This window comes from Zingiber officinale, chromosome 2A, assembly GCF_018446385.1.
Source record: "Zingiber officinale cultivar Zhangliang chromosome 2A, Zo_v1.1, whole genome shotgun sequence".
NCBI lineage: Eukaryota > Viridiplantae > Streptophyta > Magnoliopsida > Zingiberales > Zingiberaceae > Zingiber > Zingiber officinale.
Window position 1 is genome coordinate 152,369,863 of NC_055988.1, and position 26,285 is coordinate 152,396,147.

Here is a 26,285-nt window from a genome sequence, read left to right on the forward strand (position 1 = left end):
TTTCGTAAAGTCGAATCGATCACCCCAGAATCGACGACGTTACCCCACCTGATTAATTTTTTTTTTATATTAAGGTTAATGAATTGGTTAATCTGGTCAAACTTCTAGACACGTGTCGTATACTTGACTGCAACTCGGCCACGTCACCCTCCTACAAACCCAGTCCGATTGATTAGATTCCATTCGCTTCAAAATTAGGACGAACCGGACGGTTCATGAAAATTTCAAGTTGGGCCATTCGGTATCGGAATTAATTTCAATTTAAATGTACCAAACCGAATTTGAATCCTCAAATCAAGATTCAAACTCGAACTCAGATTCTATTTGTATTTTTAAGCTTTAAATCAAACTTATAATGGAATGTTTCCTCTAAATACTTCAGAACTAAAATTACATAACTGCTCCTACGATTAAATCAAACACAAGCAAATACAATCATAAATCATCGTTAGTTATTAAGGAACACTTCCAGTATATATAATCCAAGAGCCACTTAGATGAAGGCAGTGTAGATAAGCACTTTTACTGCACTTTATCCAGATCATTCAGATAGTACTGATATAACAAGAAAGGTGGCTGATCGAAATGGTTTAATACTTTGGCGGCGCCATTTGGGTTGGAAGCAGACCGAAACGCTTCTTCAGAAGCACCCGTTGCCTTGAATACTTGTCGTCTGGAGAGAAACGAGCTGTATCACCACAAATACGGGTAAGCAAAAGCATGCTTTGTGAAAGATAGAATTTCTATAGTTCAAAAATTTTAAGATTATACCACAGACCACAATACGGTGGATCATCAATTTGTCCTAGGAATGGTATGGTAGTAGAGAAAAGTCAACTAGTTAGTCAATACAATACTATCATACTACAATAATAACACCTTTAACACTTAATCAGATTTAGATGACTCTTCTATTTGAAGTGATGGGTCGTAGAATTTAAGCACAAACATTTATAATTATGTATCTAGAATATATATTATTCAGTCAGTAGTGAATCATATATGAACATCTAGAAACAAATTGCTTCTCCAATTTTCTAATAGTAGTTTGGGTTTTAGATAATTAAGTTTGCAAATTTTCAGTGCTACACGAATAATACATAATCGTAGATTAAAATTAAAGTCCATATCAGAATCAACCGAGGCAAAAAATCTCATCAAGAAATTCAAAGACATCTTTCACTTTTTATATGTAGCAGCAGCATCATATTCCACCTCAATATGGCTACGTCAATGCTATCAAAGCTCGAAACTAACAAGAGTCAGGTGTTGTTGGTCCTATGTCAAAAGAAATAGATATTCACATTTCTTATTTCCTATTTCATTTTAATTCTAAATGAAAGTACATAGGCAATAATTTGTATTTTTATAGCAGAGGGGAAATATGAATCTATATCTTTTTATTATGAATCATGGTAGGGGTCAAATGAAATTATGTATTTTTGTTAAATAGATTGCGTTGTTAAATAGAATATTAACATATTCAGATGATCAAGACACTAGAAATGAGGGGAGGAAGAAACACAAATAAGAAGACATGCAGTGTAAAGCTTACCCGGATGTGCAGATTGGGTTGGCAATCCCACTGGCGTCTCCTTCTGCCCAAACAAGACAGAACACCATTAGTGAGTCGCAAAAAGCCAAATCAGAAAACAAATTTCCCAGCAGTAGTCAACATGAAGCTTATAAAGAATCCATGTAAAAGAACCAAAAGGCAAGCAATCAATGAATAATCCACATCCACTGAAAGACTTCTGAAAGAAGAATGACAAAATCATCTCTCATTTTTTGCGTTCCTCGTAAAACTATCAGGTGTATATAAAATGAAGCGAAAACAACAACTTTCTTGGCAGTAATCAACATGATGTAAAATAATTCATGCTAACGAGCCAAATGGCAAGATATTAATGGATATTGCATTTTCACTTAAAGAATTCTGAAAGTAAAATAACAAAGCCATTTTTTCATTCGACATGAACCATCAGAGATTTGAAAAAGGAAAAGAAACAAACTTCCCAGCAGGAATTAACATGAAGTTGTTAAAGAATCCATGTTAGAAAGCCAAATACCAACTATTAAGACATTTCCAACTAAAGAGTTCCGATAGAAAACAAGCATAATCACCACCAATATCGTATCCACATAAAACCAACGAAGTACAAAGGAAAAAAAAAAAAACGTAACCTTGGTGGTATAGACCTTGTCCCCATTCTCATTGATGTAGAACTGGAGGTACATCTTCGCTGATCCCCAATCCCTTCGAATTTCTACATATTACATCGTGAAAAAGAAGTTTCAAAAATTTGCCACCCTAATCGAACGGCGCAGGTAGGATTGGGCGACGAGAAAAGACATGAGAATAAAGAGAATCATCCAGTGAGTGAGGTAAACGAAAGAGTGAGAAAGGAGAAGAGCAAACCAGCGGATGTAGACGATTACTGGCGGAGGAATGAGTCGGCGGCGGCGATAAGTACGACGTGGGTTTAGGGTTTTAGGAGGTTCCGATATTTAATACGCAAATAACTGGTCTGTTACCCTTTTACAACCGATGTAAAATCGAGATCAAGGTACTTTCTTATTGACACCCAATTCATTACCTGTACAAAATAGACATAAGGCCGAGCCCACGTCGGCTCCACCAGGCGAAGTCAATCTTTCCGCCAATTGTGAGGCTGGTAAATTTCGTTAACTAAGTTCTTTTCTTTCCGCCAGCATCGCGACGGAAGAGAAAATGACCATCGAAGTATCGAACCATTGGCATCGATTTCCGATCGTTTCGAAATGTGGGGACTCGTTCTCTTCTTCTGTGGATTGGGAGGTAGGTTAATCTTGCATTCGTTACCAATAATTTTGTTGTCCGATTCATTCAGCGAAGTTTTTTTAAACAGTTTGTCATTCGAAAGAAGATTTTCTGAAAACTTTTCTTTTATTTTGTGCTGAATTTGTGAGGAACCGCCATGGCGAGTAACACGTGGATTCTCTGATTGGTGAGGAGCTAGGCAAGGTTGGAGGAGAAGATAAAAAAAAACGACTACTCCCATCAAAATACTGGTTTTTCTAGCGGTGGCGGTACCCCTTTTCTTGTCATTAGTATATGTTCATAAGAACTTTCGTAATTTGCTCATATTTCTCAGCGAGGATTCAAGTAGATGCAACCTTTGTATTATTTTGGTTGGCGGACTTGACCTGAGAATTTCTTTTCGCTTAGCTTTTGTTTGTTTGCTTTTGACTGCTTTGATATCAGTTCTCCGTGCAGTGTCCAGCCATAGATGTCATATTGAGAAGAGAAACTTAGCATCATTAGGAAAGGACTAAATAACTGACCTGTTTGAAGCAATTAGTCTTTATTTTTCAGCTAAAGTTTGAAATATTAAGAAGTTTCCTGATACGAAACTTAGATTGTTTCTGGTTATTTCTCTTATATTTTACATATTTGATACTGGAAACTCTAAGGAATGAATCAGTGTATCCGTAGTTCTGAACTGAATATTTGCTTAGAACTCATATCTTGATTGTTAATTTACATTTAATAGATATGACTCATTTCATACCTCTTTTCTGTTTGTCATTATATGTCCTAATACCTTGGTGATAATGGAAGCCATTGTTACGAATCAACAAAAATCATCTATCTACTGAGAATTATGCAGGCTTTTTTTTTCATCTCATTGAGGGTAAGTACTTTTCTTGCTTTCTGTTCTAAATTCTCATACCTATGATACTACTGCATACATATCTATGTATGTGATAACTGTTAGAACGCGTTGGCCGGCTAGAAGGAGGGTTGAATAGCCTGCACAAAAAAAAAAAATACCTTTCTCGAACTTTCAAAATAACACTTGCATAAATAAAGTAAACAAATAAAACTGAAAGAAGAGGCAAAGAGATTTTTACTTGGTTACAACCGGAGAGGTTGTTAATCCAACGAATGAGTCGCACTAGAATCTCCTTCAGGCGGAGAAGCCTCTTACAACAATGACGTACAAACAAATAGAAGCTAAACTACTAAAAGTAAGCGCACAAGTGTTGAGTACACAATTCTTGAATCGATGAAAAGCTTCTAGACCAAGGCTGTATTTATAGCCTTGGTCGGAGCGTCTGGAAGGGTTCTAGGCGCTTGGAAAGGAATAAAGTTTTATCCCCGCAACGGTCAACGTCCATGTCGCAGTTGATAAATTTTCGGTTCCGGGCGCCTGGAGTCAGGGTGCCCCCACTGCTATGGGTGGGCGCCTGGAATGATTCCGGGTGCCCGGACCCAACAATCAACCTTTGTTGACTTTTTCAGTCCGGGCCCTCTGCTCTGGTTCAGCTCGCCTCGGTCCGGGTCTTCCGCTTCGGCTCCGCTTGCTTGAGTGATCTCGGCCATCCGGAATAGGGCTCACCCGAACCCAACTTCCGGCCTTCTCGAGCAACCTTCCGCTCCGGCTTCTCGTCCCTCGAAAATGCCACGCTCCTCCTTCTCGTCTGCCCGCATACTCTTCCGCAGTACCTCGTCCCTCGGACGCACTAAGCCCGTCGACTCTCTCCCGTATCGTCCTTCTCGCTAGCTGCGTCTTTTGCTCTACTCCTTGTGCTCCTAAGCTCCTGCACACTTAGACACAAGGTTAAAACACCACAGGACCTAACTTTGCTTGTTGATCACATCAAAACAACCTTGGGGTTCCAACAATAACTAAGGTTTTCTTTTCTTATTCACATATGAGAATGGGTGATTGGTGAGTCAATCTGAAGCAATAAGCTTATTTTTCTTTTCTGTATATTGAGGTTGTTAATCAAAGGAGTGTTATGTTGTCCAGGTCCACCCGCAGCTTTATCTTTTCCCTCTGTGCTTTTGCAACAATTCAAAAGAGCTGACCAAATGATATGACATTCCTTTAGTGTGAGATGATATATGGTTGGGATTGCTAGAGGGGGAGGGGGTGAATAGCGAACTTGCAATTGAAACTCGTCTATCTTTCTCTTGCTAATTTCTTAGTAAAGATACACACATTAGTAAAGAAAACAAATAAACAAATAAGTAAACAAACACAAGCATACCATGGCGACACCAAGATTTAGTTGGTTCACAACTCGCAGGTTGCTACATCCAAGGCCTATGCACAAAACATTATCTACTATTTTTCTCCTCTTCGGTAAAGGGTCAGAGGTAGAGAAACCTCTTATACAATAGAGAATTCTAGGAGATTAAGAGAGTAAAGTAAATGAAGAGGCAATGATTCAGAGCTTTTTTTTGCGTGTTATGTCTTAATCTCAATCCTCTGGTCCTCATTTTATAGTCTCCACCTCGAGTTTATCACTATGTTGACATAGCACATTCGGTCGACCGGTAAACCCTATCTAATCAATTGGAAACTGTTGACTCAGCTTCTTTGTCTCATCGACGAACAAGTCATTTTTACCACTTTTGTTGACATGGTAGCTTTCCGATTGATCGAATCACTCTCCAATCACCGATTCTCAATCAAATTGGACCTTCAAGTTGGATCACAATCCACATGGGTTTTCAACCGATTGTACACCTTTTTCGATCGTCTAATCCCCATGAATAATCTGTTCAAATAGATAAGAGGAGGTTACTATGCATTGGTTGACTGGATGTATTTTTCAGTCAATCGAAATCATATTTCTCATCATCTGAAACTCCTAAATCAGGTTAACTACAACCAAGTTTGCCTTTAACTACAACTGACTAACTGAGTCTGCTTACATTAAGTCTATCCTTCGTCCTGATTACAATTTCACTTAGTTCAGCTCACCACAACATACACTTCTCCTCCCCCGATGCATGTGTCTTTCTTGCTCCACCAGTATACTCTTCCTCTAAGCTTCTCGTGCCTCAATAGTACTGAGCTCGTCTACTCCCTTCTAATATCCTCCTTCTTTCTTAGTTACATCTTCTGCTTCAAGTTCAGCTATCTTCGATATTGCTAGTTCTTCCGGTCCCTCGAGTGCCTCATATCATTTGTCACTGTATTCCATCGAACCCTGAATTATCGAGTGGTCATTTCTGTTCTCCTAAGTCTCTGCACACTTAGACACACATATTAAACGCAATAGCAAGGCCTAACTTAAAGTCATTTAACCAAATATCAAAATTGTAGTCCACACCACTTGAGGTACCAATGATTTCCCCTTCAAAAGTTCGAGGTACTAACAATTCCTAGCCAATTCTTATTGTTTACATGAATACACGCATTCTATATTTTAGTTTGATACAATTTCAATTTTCAAGTTTTAGCCTTGAACTTTTGATACATTGCGGAGCACGTTTTCTCATGCATTTTTGCAGTCATTTGATGTTTGTGTGCATAAAGACTTAAGTGCTGGTTGTTCCAGATATGGTCTCAATATTGACCCTCATTTTTTGTTGATGTGGTGTGCTTTTCTAAATTTATTCTTGGAAGCAAGTTCCGAGAACTGTTTGTAAATAATATAAAGTTAACAGAGCAATTCAATCCTGTGATGAGGAAAACAGAAGACGGTATCATAAACTTCAATCCTGAGACTCTATTATGCTGCAATTTGATCAGATATTTCTAACTTAACTCTTCCAACTCAAATGGCTCACTTAAGCCTACACAGTGCATGCATGTTAATCTATAGGTACCCAGACACTATATACTGGTGCATGATATCTACACACATTAAATTTAATCTAGCTCAATTTGTTTATTGAATTTAGCCACTTAATCCATATTTATTGTAAAATTATGTCATTTCATTAGAATTTCTTATATTTCTTGTATGTTACTGTTGAACTCTTTTATTTTCGCCAATTTTCAATACCCCTATCCTGCTTTATCTTTGACCCTAGTTCTTTTGTAGTTGCACAATCATAGGCTAAATCTCGTTTCATCTTTGTTGGAATGGCCAAAATTTATAATTCTGCTCGTTGACCAAAACTTGAATTATGTTAACATAGAGAAACTATACACGTCTTGTCCATGTTACCTAAACTAGGATTGTAGAGCATGTCTAAGCTTGCACCATTTGGGATTGACAAGATCTTCTTAATTTCCCATGGTCACACTATTGCATTTTATTTCTGCTTGCCACAAGTTTGTGCCAACGAGAACAAAAGGCTTGTCAAGAGATCTTATCTCGCTTTTGGACTTTAGTCCCTACTAATATTCCAAGTCCCTACTCAGTTTAGACCTTTTTGTTTTACAGCTTCGTCAACAATTCAAGATTCAAATTTATTCTGCTTGTGGACCAATAAATAGATTGGAATGACATAGAAAACTATATGTTGGATCGTTATGCACGTGAGAGGGGGATGAATCACGTGGTTTTAAAAACACTTTATTTTTTCAATTTAATAAAACGAGTATGCAACAGAGATACGGTAAAACAGAAATCAAAAAAGCACAGTACACGAGGAGTTACTTGATTCAGAGCCTTCCACGGCTCTTACTCCAAAACCCAAGTTCCGCGGACGGGTAATCCACTAATGACCTCTTCCGGAACCGCCAGAAGAGGGAATCAAGTAAAAAAAAAACGAGAATAAGTGTAACAAACTACACTTTCCTTTAAACAATAGTTAGTACAAAATCAAACTTTCGTTACCCAACACTTTTAAAGATAGTTGGATCGAACTTAGTGTTGGACGGCTCCTCAGCAGCAGTCGGGTGCAGTAGTGTCGTAGCAGAGCAACAACATGAAGTTGGAGCAATTGGAGCTTTAAACGAATGCGCAAAAGCTTGTAGAAGAGTTGTATTGAATGCATTGGCTGAAGCTCCCTTTTATTGAGTATTGAAGGCGCCTTCCATGGCACTGGAGGCACCTTCAACCCTCTAACTTTTATCTCGAACAGCGTGCTTCTTATCGTCGACGAAGTCCTCAATGTTATCCGACCGAAGGCGCCTTCCATCGCCCAGCTCAAGACGCCTTCAAATGTGTTGAAGACACCTTGGGTACTATTCACCCAAGATTGAATTTTCCCCTTTTGCCCTGCAAAATGTGTTAGTTCAGTAGAAAAATATCTAATATGCAATACAAAGTTAGCACAATAATAAGGTAGCAGTAATAATTAGTTCCCGTCTTTTCAAAACCAAGAACCAGTCATGGTTTCAGTTTAGGTTTCCAAAATGGACTTAAATTGAACCTACGCCTAAAGTCCCCAATTGGGACTCGTTCTTACTGGAACACTCTCCTCCACTTACCTTACTTACCACGCAGAGTCGCTTGACTCTTCCTTGGTCCACCAGGTCTTTCCGATAGTTGCCAGGTCCGCAGACCCAACTGGACTTCAGCTAACTGTCAGGTCCCGCGGACCCTAGCCGAACTTCTCGGCAGACATCGAGTCACTCTTTGGCCTATCTAGACTTCTACACCAGCTATCAGGTCCTTCAGACCTAGCTGGATTTCAGCCTAATGTTAGACCAGTCAAGTCCTGTACTAGGTTAGATCAACAACACATCTAACTTTAATTCACTTGTCGTTCATCAAAACTTAGGTTTGACTGTTGGTGTCAAATGCACCAACAATCTCCCCCTTTTGATGCAATGAGTTAAAGTTAGAAAGAAATATGCAAACAGAAATAGCAGAAACAAATGAATTAAGAGAAATCAAAAATGATTTTGGTAGTGTTTATTCTCTTGATCATTTTTAGGGTTAAGTTGAAAAAAATTCTTAGTTTTCTTTTTCTTAGTTAAACCCTTCTTTTTCTTACGTAAACCCTAATCCTCCCCCTTTGACATTTATAAAAATTATGCACATAAGTAAGTGTTAGCAAATAAAAAGGAGGATGTAGAAAAATTAAAACAAGTAGTCATATCAAGCAACAAATTTTTCAAAGGTAAAGTTTTTCATAAAAACTTGCAGGTTTATTTCAGGGAAAAGTTAATGATAAGAAAAATTTTCAAAGCATTTAAGGAAATTTTGAAAGGAATTTTCAAAATTTGCAAAAGGTTTTCAAAATTTTGAAAATTAATTTTTTTCAAAAACAAAACATTTTGCAAAGACAAACTTTGCAAGAATTTTGCAAATCATTTTTCAAGACAAATTTCAAAACACTTTTCAAAAGTAATTTTCAAAATTATTTTTAAGGTGGTATTGCAAAGTAATTTTTAAAGTTTCATCTTTCAAAGCAACTTTTGAAAAGAGTTTTTTAAATTATTTTTTAAAAATATTTTCAAAGCAATTAGCTAAGAGAACATTGTGAACATGCATTTTTTAAGGGTTTTTCATCGTAAATTTAAAGCAAGTTTTTGAAGAAACTCTACAATTACTTTTAAAGTATAAACTAATTTTCAAAACATGTTTCAAAACATCTTCAAAGAAATTATAGAATAATTTTGGAAACATTTGCAAAATACGTTTCAATAAAGTTTCAAAAAAAATCGCAAATCAACATTTTGAAACAACTTGAAAAAAAAATTCTTTTGAAAGCAATTTTCAAATATCCTCCCCTTTGAAATAATATTCATCTACAAAATTATCCTTAAATGTCTAACTTGTAGTTACTAACTAACTATCAGAAGATAGCAGTATTTACTTGGTTAGTCAAATTAAGTACTGCTGTCTAGTTATATTTTTACTGAAAAAGGACTACGTAACTTGATCAATGTACTTTTGTATTTTTTGCCCAGACTTATGTTGATGCACTAATATAAAGCATCTGAAGTCCAGGCAAAGAGCCTACACATCTCACACCATTCTAAGTTTTTGAATACACAATTAAGGTAGACTTACTATGCTTGTGAGATGCTCGTTGCCTAGATCTATAGAATCATGCTTTCTAGGGATTTGTCTTAGACTAAGGCTAACACAAATTTTGAAACACTAGGGAAATGGGAATTTGAGAAAATATAAGTAATGAATTTTCCTAGAATTTGAAAGTTGTTTAAGGAGAAACACATTCTACTCTTTAATTAAATTTTCAAAAAGGAATTTATTAGATTATCCAAATAAAGTAGTCAATAAGTAACTGAATAGATAGATCAAGTCAAACAAACAAATAATATATACAAGTGCACCGGACAAAATCATGTCTAGTCATAATCGGCAAGTGGAGGTGGGGGTTGATCAGTCACTCGTAAAGCCTAAAGTATGGCCTGCATCTATAGGTCTAGCTACTTAAATCCAGTGGTCTTCTCGCCCCCCCCCCCCGGTGAATCCCTCCGAGCTTGATTGTTGGATATGTGCAAAAGACTCCTCAAGTCTAGTGAGGCGATCCTCTACGAAAAGCGAGGTTGAGGGCTGGGTCGGGGTCGGAAGAGGTGCAAAGAGCTCATCAATCGTAAATGTTGGCATCTCCTCCCCCATGGTTGCAGTTGCCTCGTCGACCTCGGCCAGAATAGCTGGTGGGATATCCTCATCGGCCTCGTCCGGAACGGCTGCCTAAGGACCCACTCTCCAAGTCAGTCCTCCCTAAGCGGTAACCTTTATATGCAATAATTTAAGCTGGCGCTGACCAATCTCATCATACGCGCTAAGGGAAGTAAGTGTACCTTGGGTATATCTACCCCTATGGTCGAAAATATGAAATTCAAAATGTGACAGTAGGGCATATGAACATGTCTCCTAGTGATGAGACTGGATGCATGAATGATATTCTGAAACATATTTAATGCAATGTCGATGTCTAGTCGCTGACATAGTGTATAAAAGAGAAAAGAATGTGAGGGTCGCATCATTACAAGATGTGATCGAAAAAACGTAGGTGGTAAGAACTCTATACAAGATATAGTCCTGAACCTTAAGAGAAAGAGACTTGAAGTCAGTCACAGTGGGTACTCTCTCCTCTCAAAAAAATATATATGGATAGTATCCAATGTAATATGGGAGTAGAGTTCGTCAAATGACAAATCCCTACTAGGATAATACAAAAACTAACATGCATACCGCCTAAATCTGAAACTATAATATAGTAGAGTGAGTGAGAACCTAAAGTCCTTACCACCTACTCTGGTGGGGTATGTCAAGTCATATATTTTAACTAAGTTATGATAAAATTGGGCACATAAGTCTAAGTTTACTGAATGATTAAGTAAACTAATCTATCTAACTTATAATAGTCTATAACTTCTATAATAGGGGTACAATAATGGAAAAAAAAAATATATCCTACTTAGGTATCTAGATTTTAATACAACATATGTACGATCTAGAAAATCTAGCCTAAGATGCACAGTAGGGAATATGGCATCGGACACTACTGGAACTAGCCTGGGACAGAATAACATTCCGTCGCTTCCTAAAGTAATATATACATGCAAATATTCAAGAAAAACACACAAAATATAGAGAAATAATTGTAGGATCGAAAGCGCTAGAGGGGGAGTGAATAACACTCGTGGCTTTCACGTTCGTTAAGAGTAAAACACGCAGCGGAAAAATAAAAACAATATAGGAATACCAAGGATTTACTTAGTTCGGAGCCTGTGGCGACTCCTACTCCAAGGTCCGCACATAAGAGTGTTTTCGATGGGTAATCGCTATAGCTTCGGAAAATATTATAATTTTGAAGTATAAAATCAATGTAAAGATTATACCGACACGTAAGAAATGAGAATTGAATGCTTCTAGTTGTCGGAGTTGAGTTACGGCGTTGTTGGATCGTTTTTTGAGCATCACACGGAAAAAGGATCATGATTTCAAGTTGTGTCTAAGCTGCTGCTCGAACCAGGCTTAAGTAGCTTGTTGAGGGCGCCACCAACCGCATGGAGGGCGCCTCCAACCCCTCGAGTCAGTCGCGTTGATAAGCTCCGCATCTTTACTGCTTATCCGCCTGAGGGCGCCTCTAAGCTCCATGGAGGGCGCCCTCCATCCAGCATCCAGAGCATCTCCAAGCTCCATGGAGGGCGCCCTCGCGCCTTGCTGCAAGGCTGTCAACCAGGACACCTAAGGCGCCTCCAAGTTCCATGGAGGGCGCCTTGGGACTATTCATTCGAGGCTTTTCTTGTGTGATTTCCGTCTTGCAAGGCATGTTAGTCTACAAGTAAAGTATACCCTACAAAACAAGATTAGTACAATAGCATAGAATAAATAGAAAGTTATTTTGACAGTCTCCGAACTGTCCGGTTCTGACTTCGGATTTCACCTCCGGAAACCCTAGGTCGAACCGACACCTACTATTCCCTCATCGGGGAACGCGTTCTCACTGACTCCACTCAGGAGAATTTACCTATTTGCCAGATTGATCCTCCAAACCAATTGGACTTTTGCTCAGCGTCCGAATCTCCAGGACTTTCTATTGGATGTTTGCTCCACAACCTGTCCAGGGTGGAATTGGTTTTTTGCTCAGCGTCCGAATCTCCAGGACTTTCTATTGGATGTTTGCTCCACAACCTGTCCAGGGTGGACTTCCACCCGGTTCGCGACACCAGGATTTCAACCTAGAGTCTCCAACTCTAGGATTTTTGCCCGAACCATTCGACCCGCCAAGACTTTCCGCCCAGGGTTACCACCCCTAGGACTTAGGGTTACCGCCCCCTAGGATTTTCCACTTGCCTAACCACAGCTAGGACTTTTCCTCACCTAGGGTTACCACCCCTTAGGTTTTGCACCTGTCTAACCGCAGCTAGGACTTTTGCCTAAGTACACTTACGACTTTCCTGCAAACTCAACAAACCTTGTTAGATAACAAGATAACTTAACTTTGGATCCTTTGACATATTCAAAACACAAGTTCGGTCGTCGGATGCTTCCTGCACCAATAATAATTAGATAGATCGAGTTAGAGGGTACCTAGGAGGCATAGTTGGAGTTTTGTAGATGAAAAGTGGAGAAAAGGGAAAGAGGGCGGCTGGAGGGCGCCTTCAGGAGTTTGATTTTTGCGAACAGAGAATGTTTCTGTTAGCTGTTAAGATTTGGGTTGGAGGCACCTTCAAGCTAATGGAAGCTCATGGAAGACGCCTTCCATTCCCTATGGAGGGCGCCTTCCAGGTTCATGAAGGTGCCTTCAATTGTCTCGACAGGAGTTTTGCCGCCTCATCATAAGGCATCTTCAACTCTATTGGAGGTGCCTTTATGATATACGTTGCGTTTAGATACTTAAGTTGGTTTAATTAGGTTTAAATTTTGAATTTAATAAGTTTTGAATTAATTTTAATATAAGGGTTTTTAGGTTAACTTTTAACTTTTAAGTTTACTTTTAAATTTTAAGTTTAAGTTTAAGTTTAATTTTAAATTTTAGTTTTAAGTTTAATTTTAATTTAATTTAATTTAATCATCTCACTCAGTCTAAGTTTTCAGACAAAGGTATCTTATTGTTTTGTGAGATGAGCTAAGTTTGATTTTTAGGAGTTGGTTTAACTTGTGTTATATTCAAGTTTAACTTTGAGTTAATCAAGTAGACATTCTTTGAATAAATTTCTAGTTTGTGGTGAGTCACACGGACATCATTAGAGTAACCATGTGCTTCGAGATTTTTCAAATAGTCCTACCTAAAAATCTTAATATAAAACATTAGTCTAACCAATTTAGATTGGTAAGGGGTAGCTTCAGTTAGTTCTACTAAGTCAAATGCACCAGGTCGAACACATATGATTCTTCCTAGACATGCAGACAAAACTTCCCTAACCTACTATCATCCCAAACTTCTCTAGTACTGTTTGCTAGGTTAAATTAGTCCCTAATTTATCTAGTTCTAATTACTCAGCCAGGTATATTATTATTTTGGAGGTGTCAACTAGCTTGGTGTCTCCCCTGAATTATTAATCTTGGGCTTTATTTTAAGTTTTAGGTTTATGTCGATTTGTTTTATAGTAAACTTGATTATGGTTTGAGTTTAAATTGAACTTGTAGTTATTTGATTTAAATTTAGTTTTGGATTTTATTTTATATTTTAGATTTGAATTTGAACTAGTAGGTTTAAGTTTTGTTTTTGGGTTTGAGTTTGAATTATTGGGTTTATTTTGATTTGGTTTTAGGTAGTGAATTTCATTTTTGGATACATAGTATTGATTGAGTTCTACTTGTTTGGTTAGACAAGCTTTTGGAACCCAAGTTTTTGTTTGTTTGTTGTTTTGACAAAAAATAATGTAAATGTTTTATTTGTAGAGCTAGACTTTTATCCTAGTCAGGATTTGTTGTATACAGCTCGTTGTGATCCAAGTATAAGGTCTAGGTTGTTGGATCTTGTTGTAAATTTTTCGAGTAAGTTTTTAAGGTTTAATATTTCAAATTTTAGTGTGAAATTTTCTTTTTCAAGTTTAGCAACTTGAGTTGAATTTTCAGATTGATTTGGTTTATTTGTTGGGTTTGATTTAAGTTGTTCTTTTAGCTCCTTATTTTCTTTACTAAGTGTATCTATTTGACTTTCAATAGCAGATAACTTATGTAGACATGAAATAATATTAAAACATCTAGAGCTTAGAACAGAGTTTACCCCGGTGGAACCTTCGGAAATGAGTACGGACTCGTGACTCGACTCATATTGTAACTCTTTGTCTTGTTCTGATTCGCTTTCCGATTATGGTCTGATTGTCATTAGTGTCAAATAGTTATTGTGCTTCGGTTTGTCATTATCTGATTCCTCCAAAGATGACTAGTCCTAAGTCGCCTTGAGGGCCTTCTTTTTCTTGAGGTTCTTGGATTTATCTTCCTTGATGTTCGGACACCCGTTCTTGAAGTGACCCTTTTTGTTGCATCTGAAACAGGTGATGCTTGACTTGTTGATGTTGGGCTTGATCGTCTTTTGAAGGTCCTTTGTGCTGAAGTCCTTTTTTATGAACATTCTCTTTACCATGTTCACCAATCGCTCTTTTGGATCTGAGTCTGAGTCAAACTCAGATTTCGCCTTTTGCTTGGTCTTGTTCTTTGTCTAATTGGTAGAACCTGCAAGAAACGTTATACCTTTCTCGACCTTTTGGGAGTTATTCTGTTTGTGTAGTTCTAGTTCACAGAATAGTTTGTCTAATTTAAGTTTATTTAAGTTACTTGAAACTTTATAGGCATCCACTGTGGATGCCCACAGTACATTTTGAGAAAACAAATTTAAAGCATACTTTATAACGTCCCGATTTTGAAGTTCGTAGCCGATAAGGTGAAAACCATTGAGGATGTCTTTGATCCTCGCGTGGAATTGCATTTCCGTTTCCCCATCCTGCGTTTTAATATTGAATAATAAATTTAATAAGAGGTCTCTTTTTGTTACCTTCGCGTCGTCGGTGTTCTCGTGTAATTCGATTAACTTGTCTCAGAACTCCTTTGTATTTTCAAATGGATCGACCCGTTGAGTTCCTCCTTGATCAATCCACACTGGATGGCATTTAGTGCTTTGGAGTCGATCTGGGCTTTCTTCCTCATCTTTGGGTTCCAATTTTCCTGATCCAAAGGTACTTTGGTTGCTTTATCAACCGGTGCCTGGTACCTGCGTCGGATCGAGAACCACTGGTCGATGTCCGCCTTGAGGTACACTTCCATTCTCCTCTTCTAATACGAGAAATCATCTTCGGTGAAGAGTGGCGGGCGCACAGTGCTAAAGTCCTCGTTTTAGGCCATGTGATTATTGAAATGGAAAAACTAAAAAGAAGTACCAAGACTTGGTCTTGGATTAATAGTGTGGGAGAAGAATAACCGAAAAAAATATCGAGCTCTAGTGGTGTTGCACCCACTTCGAGCAAAAACTGAGGTAAAGGAAAATTTATCTGAAAGGGTAATCTTACCGTTTTAGATAAATTCGAAAATCTCAAAACTGAAAACGAATAAGAGGAAAAACCACGGCTTGATTGGTGGTTGCACCAATTCAGAGCAAACCTTGCTCTACTACCACTTGTTGGATCGTTACGCACGTGAGGGGATGGGTGAATCACGTGGTTTTTAAAACACTTTATTTTTTTCGATTTTATGAAAACAAGTATGCAACGAAGATATGGTAAAACAGAAATCGAAAAAATACAGTACGCGAGGAGTTACTTGATTCAGAGCCTTCCACGACTCCTATTCCAAGACCCAGGTCCCGCAAACCTATCGACGGGTAATCCACTAATGACCTCTTCCAAAATCGCCGGAAGAGAGAATCAAGTACAAAAAAAACGAGGATAAGTGTAACAAGCTACACTTTCCTTTAAACAGTAGTTAAGTATAAAATCAAACTTTCGTTACCTAACACTTTTGAAGATAGTTGGATCGAGCTTGGTGTTGGACGGCTCCTCAGCAGTAGTCGGGTGTTGCAGTGTCATAGCAGAGCAGTAGCACAAAGTTGGAGCAATTGGAGCGTCGAACGACTGCGTAAAAGCTTGTAGAAAGTTGTGTTGCATGCATTGGTTTAAGCTCTCTTTTATTGAGCATTGAAGGTGTCTTCCATGGCACTGGAGACGCCTTCAACCGTCCAACTTTTATCCTGAACAGCGTGCCTCTTATCGTCGATGAAGTCCTCAATGTTATCCGACCGAAGGCGCCTTCAAGCCTCTCCAAGGTGCTTTCCATCGCCCAGATCAAGGTGCTTTCAAATGTATTGAAGGTGCCTCGGGTACTGTTCACCCGTAGGGGTGTAAATGAACCAAGCCGCTCATGAGCTATTCGAATCTCGATTCGATAAAAGCTTGTTTGAGCTCGTTTAATGAGGCTCGTTAAGATAAACAAACCAAGATCGAGCTTTACAATATTCGGCTCGTTAGCTTGTGAACTTGTTCGTTAAGTTCATGAATAAACTTTTAAATAAAAAAGTAATAGTTTTGATATTGAATTTATAGATTTTACACTCTAGTTATGAAACATATAGACAAATATATTAAATTTCTTTATTAGAATAAAATTGTAAATTTTAATAAGAATATTATAATTTTTTTAAAAATATATAATTTTATTTTTAATGAATATTTAAATTTATAATTTATATTTATTAAGCTCGTTTAGGTTCGATAAATGCTTGAATAAGCTCGTGAGCCATGAATATATTCGTTAAATAAAGCTTGAGCACGGCTCGATTATAAACGAGCCAAACTCAAAAATAAGAGTTCGGCTCGGCTAGACTCGATTACACCCTTATTCACCCGACACTGAATTTGCCCCTTTCGCAATGCAAAATGTGTTAGTCCAATAGAAAAATATCTAATCTGCAAAACAAAGTTGGCACGATAATAAGGTAGCAGTAATAATTAGCTCCTGTCTTTCCAAGACCAGGAACTAGTCATGGTCTCAATTTAGGTTTCTAAAATAGACCTAAACGGGACCTTCGCCTAAAGTCCCCAATTGGGACTCGCTTGACTCTTCCTTGGTCCACCAGGTCTTCCCGTTAGGTCCGTAGACCTAACTGGACTTCTGCCAGCTGTCAGGTCCCGCAGATCTAGCCAAACTTTTCGCTAGATATCAGATCACTTCTTGATCTATCTGGACTTCCACACCAGCTATCAGGTCCTCCAGAGCTAGCTGGATTTCAGTTTGGTGTCAAACCAATCAAGTCCTGCACGCTTGGTAGTAAAAGTTAAGTCAACAACACATTTAATTTTAATCCACTTGTCATTCATCAAAACTTAGGTTTGACAATTGGTGTCAAATATAGCAAGACTATACATGTCTCTTCTATCTCACCCAAACTAGTATTGTAGAGAGCAACTAAGCATTCAGCATTCAGATTGCCATGATCCTAGAGGAAGGTGAGTGATTGGGGGATCTTTCTGAGATCAATAAGTACCAGATGCATCAACGTAGTAGCTGGATGCACCAGAAGTCATGAAGCCTGAAAATAACAAGTACTTGTCTATTCATTATATGACACTTCTAATGAATTTGTAGCTTTGTCTCAATCTTGCATAGACATATGCATGTTCAAGCCTCACCACATTAAATTTCTCTTTTTTTTTCCCTTACAAACCAACTCTTTTGATTGTTATGTACAGGTTATATTGCTTGCGCACTTAAACGCGGAGCTACTAAAGCACAACTTCACAGCGCAGTAAGGCATTTTTCAGACAATTTTTAAACTGCATCGCATCTCGGACCAATATAACGTATGCTTTATCATGAAAAAAGACTTCCTTTTCCTTCAGTTTCAGTTGTTATGCTTGCTAGAACTGATTTATATTCATCTGATACTGAAATAACTGTCGTTGTTTATTTCTGTCAAGATCCTGCTTATTATGTTGGTTACCAACATTACCACATGATCAGATGCTCTAGTCAATTCTGTTGCCACTCCTTTATTAAAGTTGGTGTAACCCGTGTAGAATTTAAGTGTGTTTGGAAATATAGGGCAACTTCTTGAGCTGTAACTTGGTGTAGGATTTCTGTGTTCCTCAATATATAAACCAACCATGTGAGCAAAGGACAACTTTTCTTAATTATTTGGACGTGATAGAAATGATTATTTACCATTATTGATGAAACAGTGAATGGTATTTTCAAATCATTGATTTTCTTTAGGTTGTTGCTTGTACCTTCCGGCATTAATGCATCCACCTTGAAAGATGCTTTAGAACCAAAGAATAAGATTGTAGAGTGTCCTTTTTTCACTTATTTTGCCTGGACCATACACATAAAAGATGAAAAGAGATGTAATAAAAAGTGATGAGATGGAAGATAATGATGGATGCAAAATGTCAAAGGCGAAGCACGTGAGGTTTAATTACCTCAATAATTGATAGTTAGCTTTGATTTTGGCTATCATTTGAGTGATCAAGATCCCAGCGTCGAGTCAACAGAGTCCCAAGTCATCGATTTTGTGAGTTGGACTTTTAAAGAACTCTTAGTGCGAAGCATCTTGCGCAATTTCTTATGAAGATGTTTTCAGAACTTGAGTCTCACAACTCAACAACCGTAAGTGTGTAATGAAAGAGTACCAGCATGCTGATTGATTCTCTGTACTGTGGGTTTAAAACCCACAAGACTTTGAATTCAATGAAAGACGAACACATCATCTCACACCGACTCATCACTTACCTAAGCCCTCCATCTAGAATTCCTTCCCAACTCACAGGCCTTCTCTCTGACTCATCCACTATAATCATAAAACTAAACTAAAACCAGCTCGACTGAACCCGCAAAACTTGGGTGCATTGAACTCCATCTCATCACATCCCAACTACTTTAGCCTAACAATTACTTCACAACTAGACCGAGTTCCTTCTAACCTGATTCCTCTCGCTCTGTTGCTAACTTAGAGACTATCCTAGTTGGCAAACTTATGTAAGTTATCAATGTACCATGTCACACATTTTGCATAAGTGGATGTTTAAATTACAGAGAAGTGAGAGTGTATAATCCCAGTACCCAACGATGTAACTTTCTTTTATATTGTCACAATAAACTACATTAAAAAGCAACTAAGGTATCTTACCAGTTATCTTTATGTGTGTTTATTTTATTATTTTTATTATTATTATTATTATTATTATTATTTTTGAATGGTGATATCATGCCAGTTGATCAATGAATCTTTTCTGCTGTAGGAATTCAATTCATGTTTATCTCATGACGAACTTCACAGCTGGAAGAAGTAGCTTTATCTATCATAACTAATGGCCTCTTTGATCAAGATACAAGGAATGTATCGACAAGGTGGAGGTTCCTCCACTTATGTTCTCTTAATAAATTCCTTTATTGTTTTGGGGGGCATTTTCAACTGTTGCGTGTGCTTTAGTTCTTATTCTGTCCTTCAAAGCACAAGGTTAAACCACACCCTGCAGGAATGATGTGCATCCGGTTTGATGTGTTCTATCTCGTTATTGTGAGAGATTAGTTTCCACGCCAATGGCTTGATCATTAACCGAGTCATATGGTACCGGTTTTATCATGTTAATGGCGCTCCTCTAAATAGTTAGTGGTTAAGATTTGAGAATCATTCCAATTCATTGCTTAACTATTAGATAGCCATTTGGTGGTCCATGTAAATAATTGCTGAAATAACCTCTAGTTTGGTAAGGTTGTCTTTCCTAGGACTCCGTATTGACGGAAACTCCGTGCACCAGACTACTCTTTTATAGTCTCAAGTTTCATCATCTTAGATCCCATTTTTATAAAGTTCTTTAGTAGTTGGTTGATCATAGATTATAATAATCTACATCAGTGACTTATTTGGTTTAATAAAAGAAAGCATCCAAATTTGTCAACTTAAGTTGACATATTGTTTACTTATTTCTTGTACAACTTTTGTAGACAAATGCAATCTATCTTTCATCGTATTAGTGATATATTGCATAAAGTGTCTTTGAAGTTAATCATAGGTTATGCTTTGGTTTAATTAGACCAACACATTGAAGTTTGTCAACCTAAGTCGACTTACTATTTACCTAACATTTTCCCCCAATATTAGTAGGCAACCACACCGTATTAGTGATGTACCGTATGCAATGCGTTCTATTGTACTAGTTCGATTGTGTTATTAAGTAGATCGAAAGATAAACATCTGCGATCACTTGACCATTTTAGATGGAGACTTTGCCCATTAACTATTTGGTGGTCCATCCAAATTCACATTGATGAGCAAGCTCATGGTTCCTGAGGTTAACTCATGCCACACAATTTGGATCAAGTTGGACTCATTATTTTTATAGTTTCCAAATCAGTTGGTTAAACATGGACCATTTCAATCTACATCATTGACTTAATCCAATTAAGAGGTTAAAATCATGGTTTGTAAAATCGCGACCCGTATCATAGGATCAAACGATCCTATGATCCAAAAGCACCAAATCAGGGTTGTTTTTTGCGACAAAATCAGAGTAAGATCGTTGGGATCATGTAGAATCGATGGAATCGGTACGATTATATGTTACAAACGATTTTACATACAGTTTAGAATTTTGACATCGAAAGCACGGAAAACATCGATGGGCGAGCAGCGCCAACGGAGGAGATGCACAAGAGTGCGCGAGGAGGTGGTGCTGACAGCTTGTGGAAGGCTTGCGTTGGCGGGTGGCTGGCAGTGGCATCGACAACACGAACACATAGGTGAGGGGAGCAACAACATCCTCGTTGGAGGCAGGGGGCAGGTTTTTAATAACCTTAGTTAATTGATTTCAACTCATTACTTAAATGAGATAGCTTAAATAAGTTTCCTTGAACCTTAATTAAATTATTCCATTAAAATATATATAAATTTATTTTAAATTTTAAAAATTATAAATAAATTTTATTTAATTATTATTATTATTATTATTATTATTATAAATTTATTTTATTTAAAAGATAATTTTAGTCCAATATAAAATTAAATTTGATCATCTTATCAAATTCTATGGTCAAAATATTATTTAATTATACAATTAAGATCATTATAAAAGGATGAATGGTCAAATTAACAAGATGAGGTTTTTTAAGTTATTGAATTGATGTCCTTGACACTAGACTCCACCATCTCTTCCTTTGCCCCCCTGCACATGCAAAGAATAAATACCAACCAATTCTTTGTTTGTCGATCATTTGTTTTCGGTCTCTTTCATAAGTGTAACTATATCGTATACCATAGGGTGAACGACAAAGGATGATAAAAGATAGGATAATATCGAAGTATATTTGGTCCACATCCTTCCTTATATCTAGTTAAAAAAAAAAAATCTTGTATATCTTGTTGTCTTTTGTCACCCTTTAGTTTCTATAAATGCTATCAGCAAATCCACACCAACCCAAATGGAAATAATGTGACTTATTTAACTCAAAAGGTCTCATGCTCCTTCTCCAATGCCTTTCATTCAACTGGAAGACTACTCATGCAGCTGTTCTTAGCTTTATAAATGAACAATGCTGATGAGCTATACCATTTAATGCAGGGCTGGCTAGCTAGTGAAGCAGCTGTAGTGAGGGAGGACAAGCCAGCCACATGCAACTGAATTGAACAAGTAGACCACTTATAGACATTGATTGTTAGATAAAAAAGTGTTAAAAAGTTTCTTGATTTAAAAGAAAATTGAGATGTGTCATAGAGTAGAAAATGTGTGTTAATTAAGGCAGTTGTTCACTAGGACAGGGGGTAGTTCCACCCCTTAATTGCCCCTCATAATGAAGCTACAAGAAAAGCTCACAATGCATCCATGAACTTGTGCTTCCATGGCTCTATACTCGTATCCCCTCTTTCTTTGGTTTATTTACTTCATTAATACAACAATGAGTCCAGTAATTAACAGGTATTTAACAGGACAGTGCATGCGGATACAAATAATTAATTAATCAATTAAGCTTTTGTTGATTAATTAGTGGCGACCAAGAATTAATCATCATAATCAAAGCTTAATTGGAAAAGCAGCAGCAGCAGCAGCAACAGGAGGAAGAAGATGGATAAAACTACCGGGAATGGAAATTCTGTTCCTGTGGAAGGTCCTTTCATGGTAGTTCTGCTGGAAGGAGGAGGAGGAGGAGAGGAGGAGGATAATGGCGGATGAGACTACTGCTCATCGTTGATCCAGCCGTACTTTTCGAAGTAGGGGTTGGCCAGGGTCTTGGGAGGGTAGCTGTGGATGCAGTCCTCCCAAGCTCCTTCGTCGTCGAGGTCGCGCTCCACCTCCCACACGCAGCTGTTGCACTTGAAGCCGGCGCCGAAGGTGACCATGAGCACGCGGTGGCGCTTCCGCAGGCGGCGCTTCGCCTCCATGTAGGCGAGGACGTACCAGAGGCTGCTGGCGGAGGTGTTGCCCCAGCGGTGGAGGGTCATGCGCGACGGCTCCAGTTCGTAGGCGGAGAGCCCCATGTTGCGGCCGACGCCCTCGATGACGGCGGCGCCGCCGGGGTGGAGGCAGAAGTGGTCGATGCCGGACTTGAAGTTGATGCGCGTCGCCGCCGGCGCCGCGCCGGCCTTGTTCAGCCACTTCAGCCGCTGCTTCGCCGTCCGGGCGGCGAAGAGGATGAGCTCCCGGGTGGGGAGGACTTTGGGGAGGAGACGCTGGAGGTTGTCGGTGAAGGATCGAACGGCTGCCTGTCGATGTGAGAGCATATTTTCATTTTACTCCCTAATTGTTATATAACTACCCTGTGGTCCATGTAGTTTTGACAATTGCTTCATTTTAAATTCAGTTGGGGTTGATGGGGAGGGTCAAGTCAAGGGTGTGATGAGAAGCCTTTTGAAATTATGGGAGTTAAAATATAATTTACTAAATTGGGAGAAATAGAGAGAATTAATTTGAGAAACTAAAGGGAGTAAATTGATAAAAACAGAGTAGCGACTACCTTGGGGAGATCTTTGCCGAGGAAGAAGCCGACGAGGCCTTCGTCGTCCTCCAGCTGAGCGGCACAGTTGTGCGCGTCGTCGTTGGCTCCGATGTGGGTGCGCACGAGGCTCCGCAGGCTCATCTTGGACCGCCGCCGCATCGCCGGATCATTGGAGAGCAGCATCGCGCACCCGCCGGAGCGGAACAGGCAGTTCCCCAGCATCATCGACTTGTCTCTGCCGCAGTACCAGTTGGGCCCGATCGACTCCGACGTCAGCACCACCGCCGTAGTCTTCCCCCTCACCTGGAACACGTTCCAGACGAGGTCCAGCGAGATGAGGCTGCCGCTGCACCCCATCCCGGCGAGGTTGAACGCCTTCACGTCCTCCCGCATGCCGTACCGCCGCACGATCCTCGACGCCAGCGACGGCGCCGGCGCGAACATCGACACGTTCACCACCAACACGTCCACGTCCCGCGGCGTCACCCCCGACGCCGCCGCCCGCTTGAACAGCTCGTCCAGGGTGCTGTCCAGGCAGGAGTCCATTTCCGCCAGGCCGTCGCTGAAGGTGCAGCTCTCCTCCCGCCCCTCCACGATGTTCATCGGGCCGTACGTCTCCTCCCCGATGCCGGAGTTGACGATCACCTTGAGCAGGAACTTGTACTCCGGGAACCCCAGCCGGCGGTTCCTCTCCACGATCTTACCGCTGAACTCCGTCGAGATTTTCCGGTCGTCGGAGGGCTTGAAACACACATAATCCACCAGGTAGCACCGTCGGTCGCGCCACCGCCGGAAAACAACCCATGCAATGTTTAAGAAGCAGTAAAAGAGCATGAAGGCGGACGCCATCGACAACAACTCCATGAGAAGAAAGAAAGAAAGAAAGAAAGATCGATCTTTTGCTCTTTTCCTTCCTTCCTCCCTCCTCCTCCTCTCTCTTCTTTCTCCGCGATCGGTGGCAGAGTTCGCTGTGTGCCTGCGTCTATAAATTGCGGCATAAAAAGAAGAGAAATGTGCAGAAAATTTAGTTCCTCGCATTCAATGCATTCACTTACAACTCCCGCAGAGACTTCGCCGTGGGGACCCGGTTCGAGCTGGCATGAAGCCGGCCAGTCAAGTGGACCCAAAAAACCGCTTGAAGTTGGCAAACATAAACTCGACCCAATAATACGAAACCAGCAAATTCAACATGAAAATTTATAAGGTTTATGCCGAGATATAAGATAAAATATAATGTGCAGAAATATTTAATTAATAAAGTTTATACCAGCTTTACTTTGCTGGAGGAGTCTGAATGTGAGTGTCATTTAGGGTTCTAGTCCAGCTCTAATGTACATTTTTTATTTAACCCGACTTTTAATTCATGGATTCGTCCAATATGATCCAATCCAAATCCCGTATTAGCAGGGTCGAACTACCCTTATATGATCAAATATCAACTGTGTGGAGAAGTAAGATCCTTTCATGACAACTTTACTTTGATGATGGAGGAGTTGAGTGTGAGGTATGTGCCACCGGAGAATAGTGACTTAGCTTGTGAGTGTGTCGCTGCCCAACCACCATGGATGAGTTAATGAGCTCTGCTCTCTAGATTGATTTTGTGGCTTTTAGGGTTTTTAAGGCTTTGAAATTTTATATTGTGTGAAAAAAAGTAGTTGATATAAACTAATCTTAATCGATTGGTTGTGGTGGAGGCTAATGACGGCCCCACTAGCTTAGTTGTTTTAGTTCTGTAAGGGGTCCACGTAGGAAATGAAAAATATATGTTTGTGTTTGTATCCAACATCCAACTGTTTTTTCATATATATATATATATATATATATATATATATATATATATATATATATATAAATATAAATATAAAATTTATGTTCCATTTTTAGCGAGTGTGATGGTGTAATGATAAACCACTTAAAAGAATAAATAAAGGAATTAAAATTCTAATCATAATAGATCTATTTTAAAAATTAATATAGACAAATCAAAAGAAGATCATTTAAAGATCAAATTTTGAAATCATTTAAAGATCAAGAGGAAGAAGATCATTTAAAGATCAAATTTTGAATGTCATTTAAAGATCAAGAGGAAGAAGATCATTTAAAGAAATTTGTATGGATTGTTCTCTAGATTTACTTGTTAGGGTTAGTCGGGTAAGAAAATTTACTAGAGTCACTTTCTTATTATCATGTCTTCGTTAACACCTTGGTTTTAAAAATATATATTAAAAACATCATTTGTATTTTTTTTAATTTCAATAATACTCTTATTCTAACACTATTATCCTAGCTTTGGCCAAAGTTACTATATTATGTAGCAATTTTATTTGAAATTGTTACAAGTATAGCAGCTTTGTTTAAAATCACTATAATATATAGCAACTTTGAAATTCTATTTAAATTGCTACAACATAGATCTTAATAATTTTGGGCTAAAGTTGCTATATAGCGGTTTTGAACAAAGATCTTAATAATTTTGAAGTGAATTTAGTTAAATTGGAATGATGTTAATTAAGTTAATTTAATTTTGATCAAATTAGAAAAATTATGTTTTGATATAGTAATATTTCATATGTAGTATTTTTTTAATAAATAAGAGCATGAATTTTAATCAAAATTATTATAAATAATATTTAAAAAGTTATTTGTAGAATAAAAGCATTATTATTTATATTTTAAAAAATTAGGATGTTCTTTTCGCAATAATAAAAATAAGGGTTTTTTATCATTATATATATTTTTTATAAATTTGTTTGTAAAAAAAAAACTCATCGTTGTCATTACAACAATAACAACAACTAAGTCGAGATGAGGTCGACTAACTCATCGCTATCATTAATAACTTAAAAAAACTATTAAAGGAAGAATAATGTTATAATCTCGTTTGTAAATCATTTGTTTGCTCATATTGGCATAGTTGGGAAAATAACTATTAAATTAGGACCATATAAATGACGAGTACTTGAATTTATTATCATCATTATCATTTTTTTTATTTGTACTTTAAAAAAAACACTATAAAATTGTAGAATTTTGGTTATTCATTCCTCTCTTTACTTCTTTCTCCCTTTAATTTGCTCCTCATTCCTTGCATCGATAGTCATCGTCTATCTGCTCTATCGTCTCCCTCTCATTCATTACTATTGCAGTTGTCACATGTAAATCATTGTAATTGTCATGAAAATGCTTTCGATGTTGTTCAACTATCCTCTTCGTTCTCCTCCTTTTCACTATTCAAAGTCCTTCCTTACCCATATCCTCAC

At 38.3% G+C, this 26,285-nt stretch overlaps 2 protein-coding genes and 1 long non-coding RNA gene across 6 annotated transcripts; 1 reads left to right on the top strand and 2 right to left on the bottom strand.

The window, feature by feature from the left end:
- Window positions 1–327: 327 nt before the first annotated feature.
- LOC122040162 (H/ACA ribonucleoprotein complex subunit 3-like protein) lies at window positions 328–2,547 on the bottom strand. Of its 2 annotated transcripts, none has more exons than XM_042599506.1 (4): window positions 2,420–2,547; window positions 2,185–2,267; window positions 1,556–1,598; window positions 328–688 (listed from the first exon to the last, which is right to left on the bottom strand). In XM_042599506.1, the coding sequence occupies exons 2-4, from the start codon at window positions 2,236–2,238 to the stop codon at window positions 591–593; spliced, it is 195 nt and encodes a 64-aa protein (XP_042455440.1). In that variant the 5' UTR covers window positions 2,239–2,267; window positions 2,420–2,547; the 3' UTR covers window positions 328–590. The 2 variants fall into 2 exon arrangements, with proteins under 2 accessions (XP_042455440.1, XP_042455441.1); XM_042599507.1 differs by having other exon boundaries at window positions 2,185–2,311; window positions 2,420–2,498.
- A 143-nt stretch (window positions 2,548–2,690) lies between these two features.
- Window positions 2,691–21,813, top strand: LOC122042758. Of its 3 annotated transcripts, XR_006129348.1 has the most exons (4): window positions 2,691–3,069; window positions 17,787–17,897; window positions 19,335–19,449; window positions 21,654–21,813. It is a non-coding gene; the product is annotated as an uncharacterized LOC122042758 (long non-coding RNA). The 3 variants fall into 3 exon arrangements; XR_006129347.1 differs by lacking the exon at window positions 21,654–21,813 and having other exon boundaries at window positions 19,335–19,684; XR_006129349.1 differs by lacking the exons at window positions 2,691–3,069; window positions 21,654–21,813 and adding an exon at window positions 16,798–17,639 and having other exon boundaries at window positions 19,335–19,684.
- A 124-nt stretch (window positions 21,814–21,937) lies between these two features.
- Window positions 21,938–24,019, bottom strand: LOC122042756 (3-ketoacyl-CoA synthase 12-like). Its single transcript, XM_042603056.1, has 2 exons — window positions 23,044–24,019; window positions 21,938–22,792 (listed from the first exon to the last, which is right to left on the bottom strand). Exons 1-2 carry the CDS (start codon window positions 23,887–23,889, stop codon window positions 22,265–22,267), a joined length of 1,374 nt encoding a protein of 457 aa, XP_042458990.1. The 5' UTR covers window positions 23,890–24,019; the 3' UTR covers window positions 21,938–22,264.
- Window positions 24,020–26,285: the final 2,266 nt, after the last annotated feature.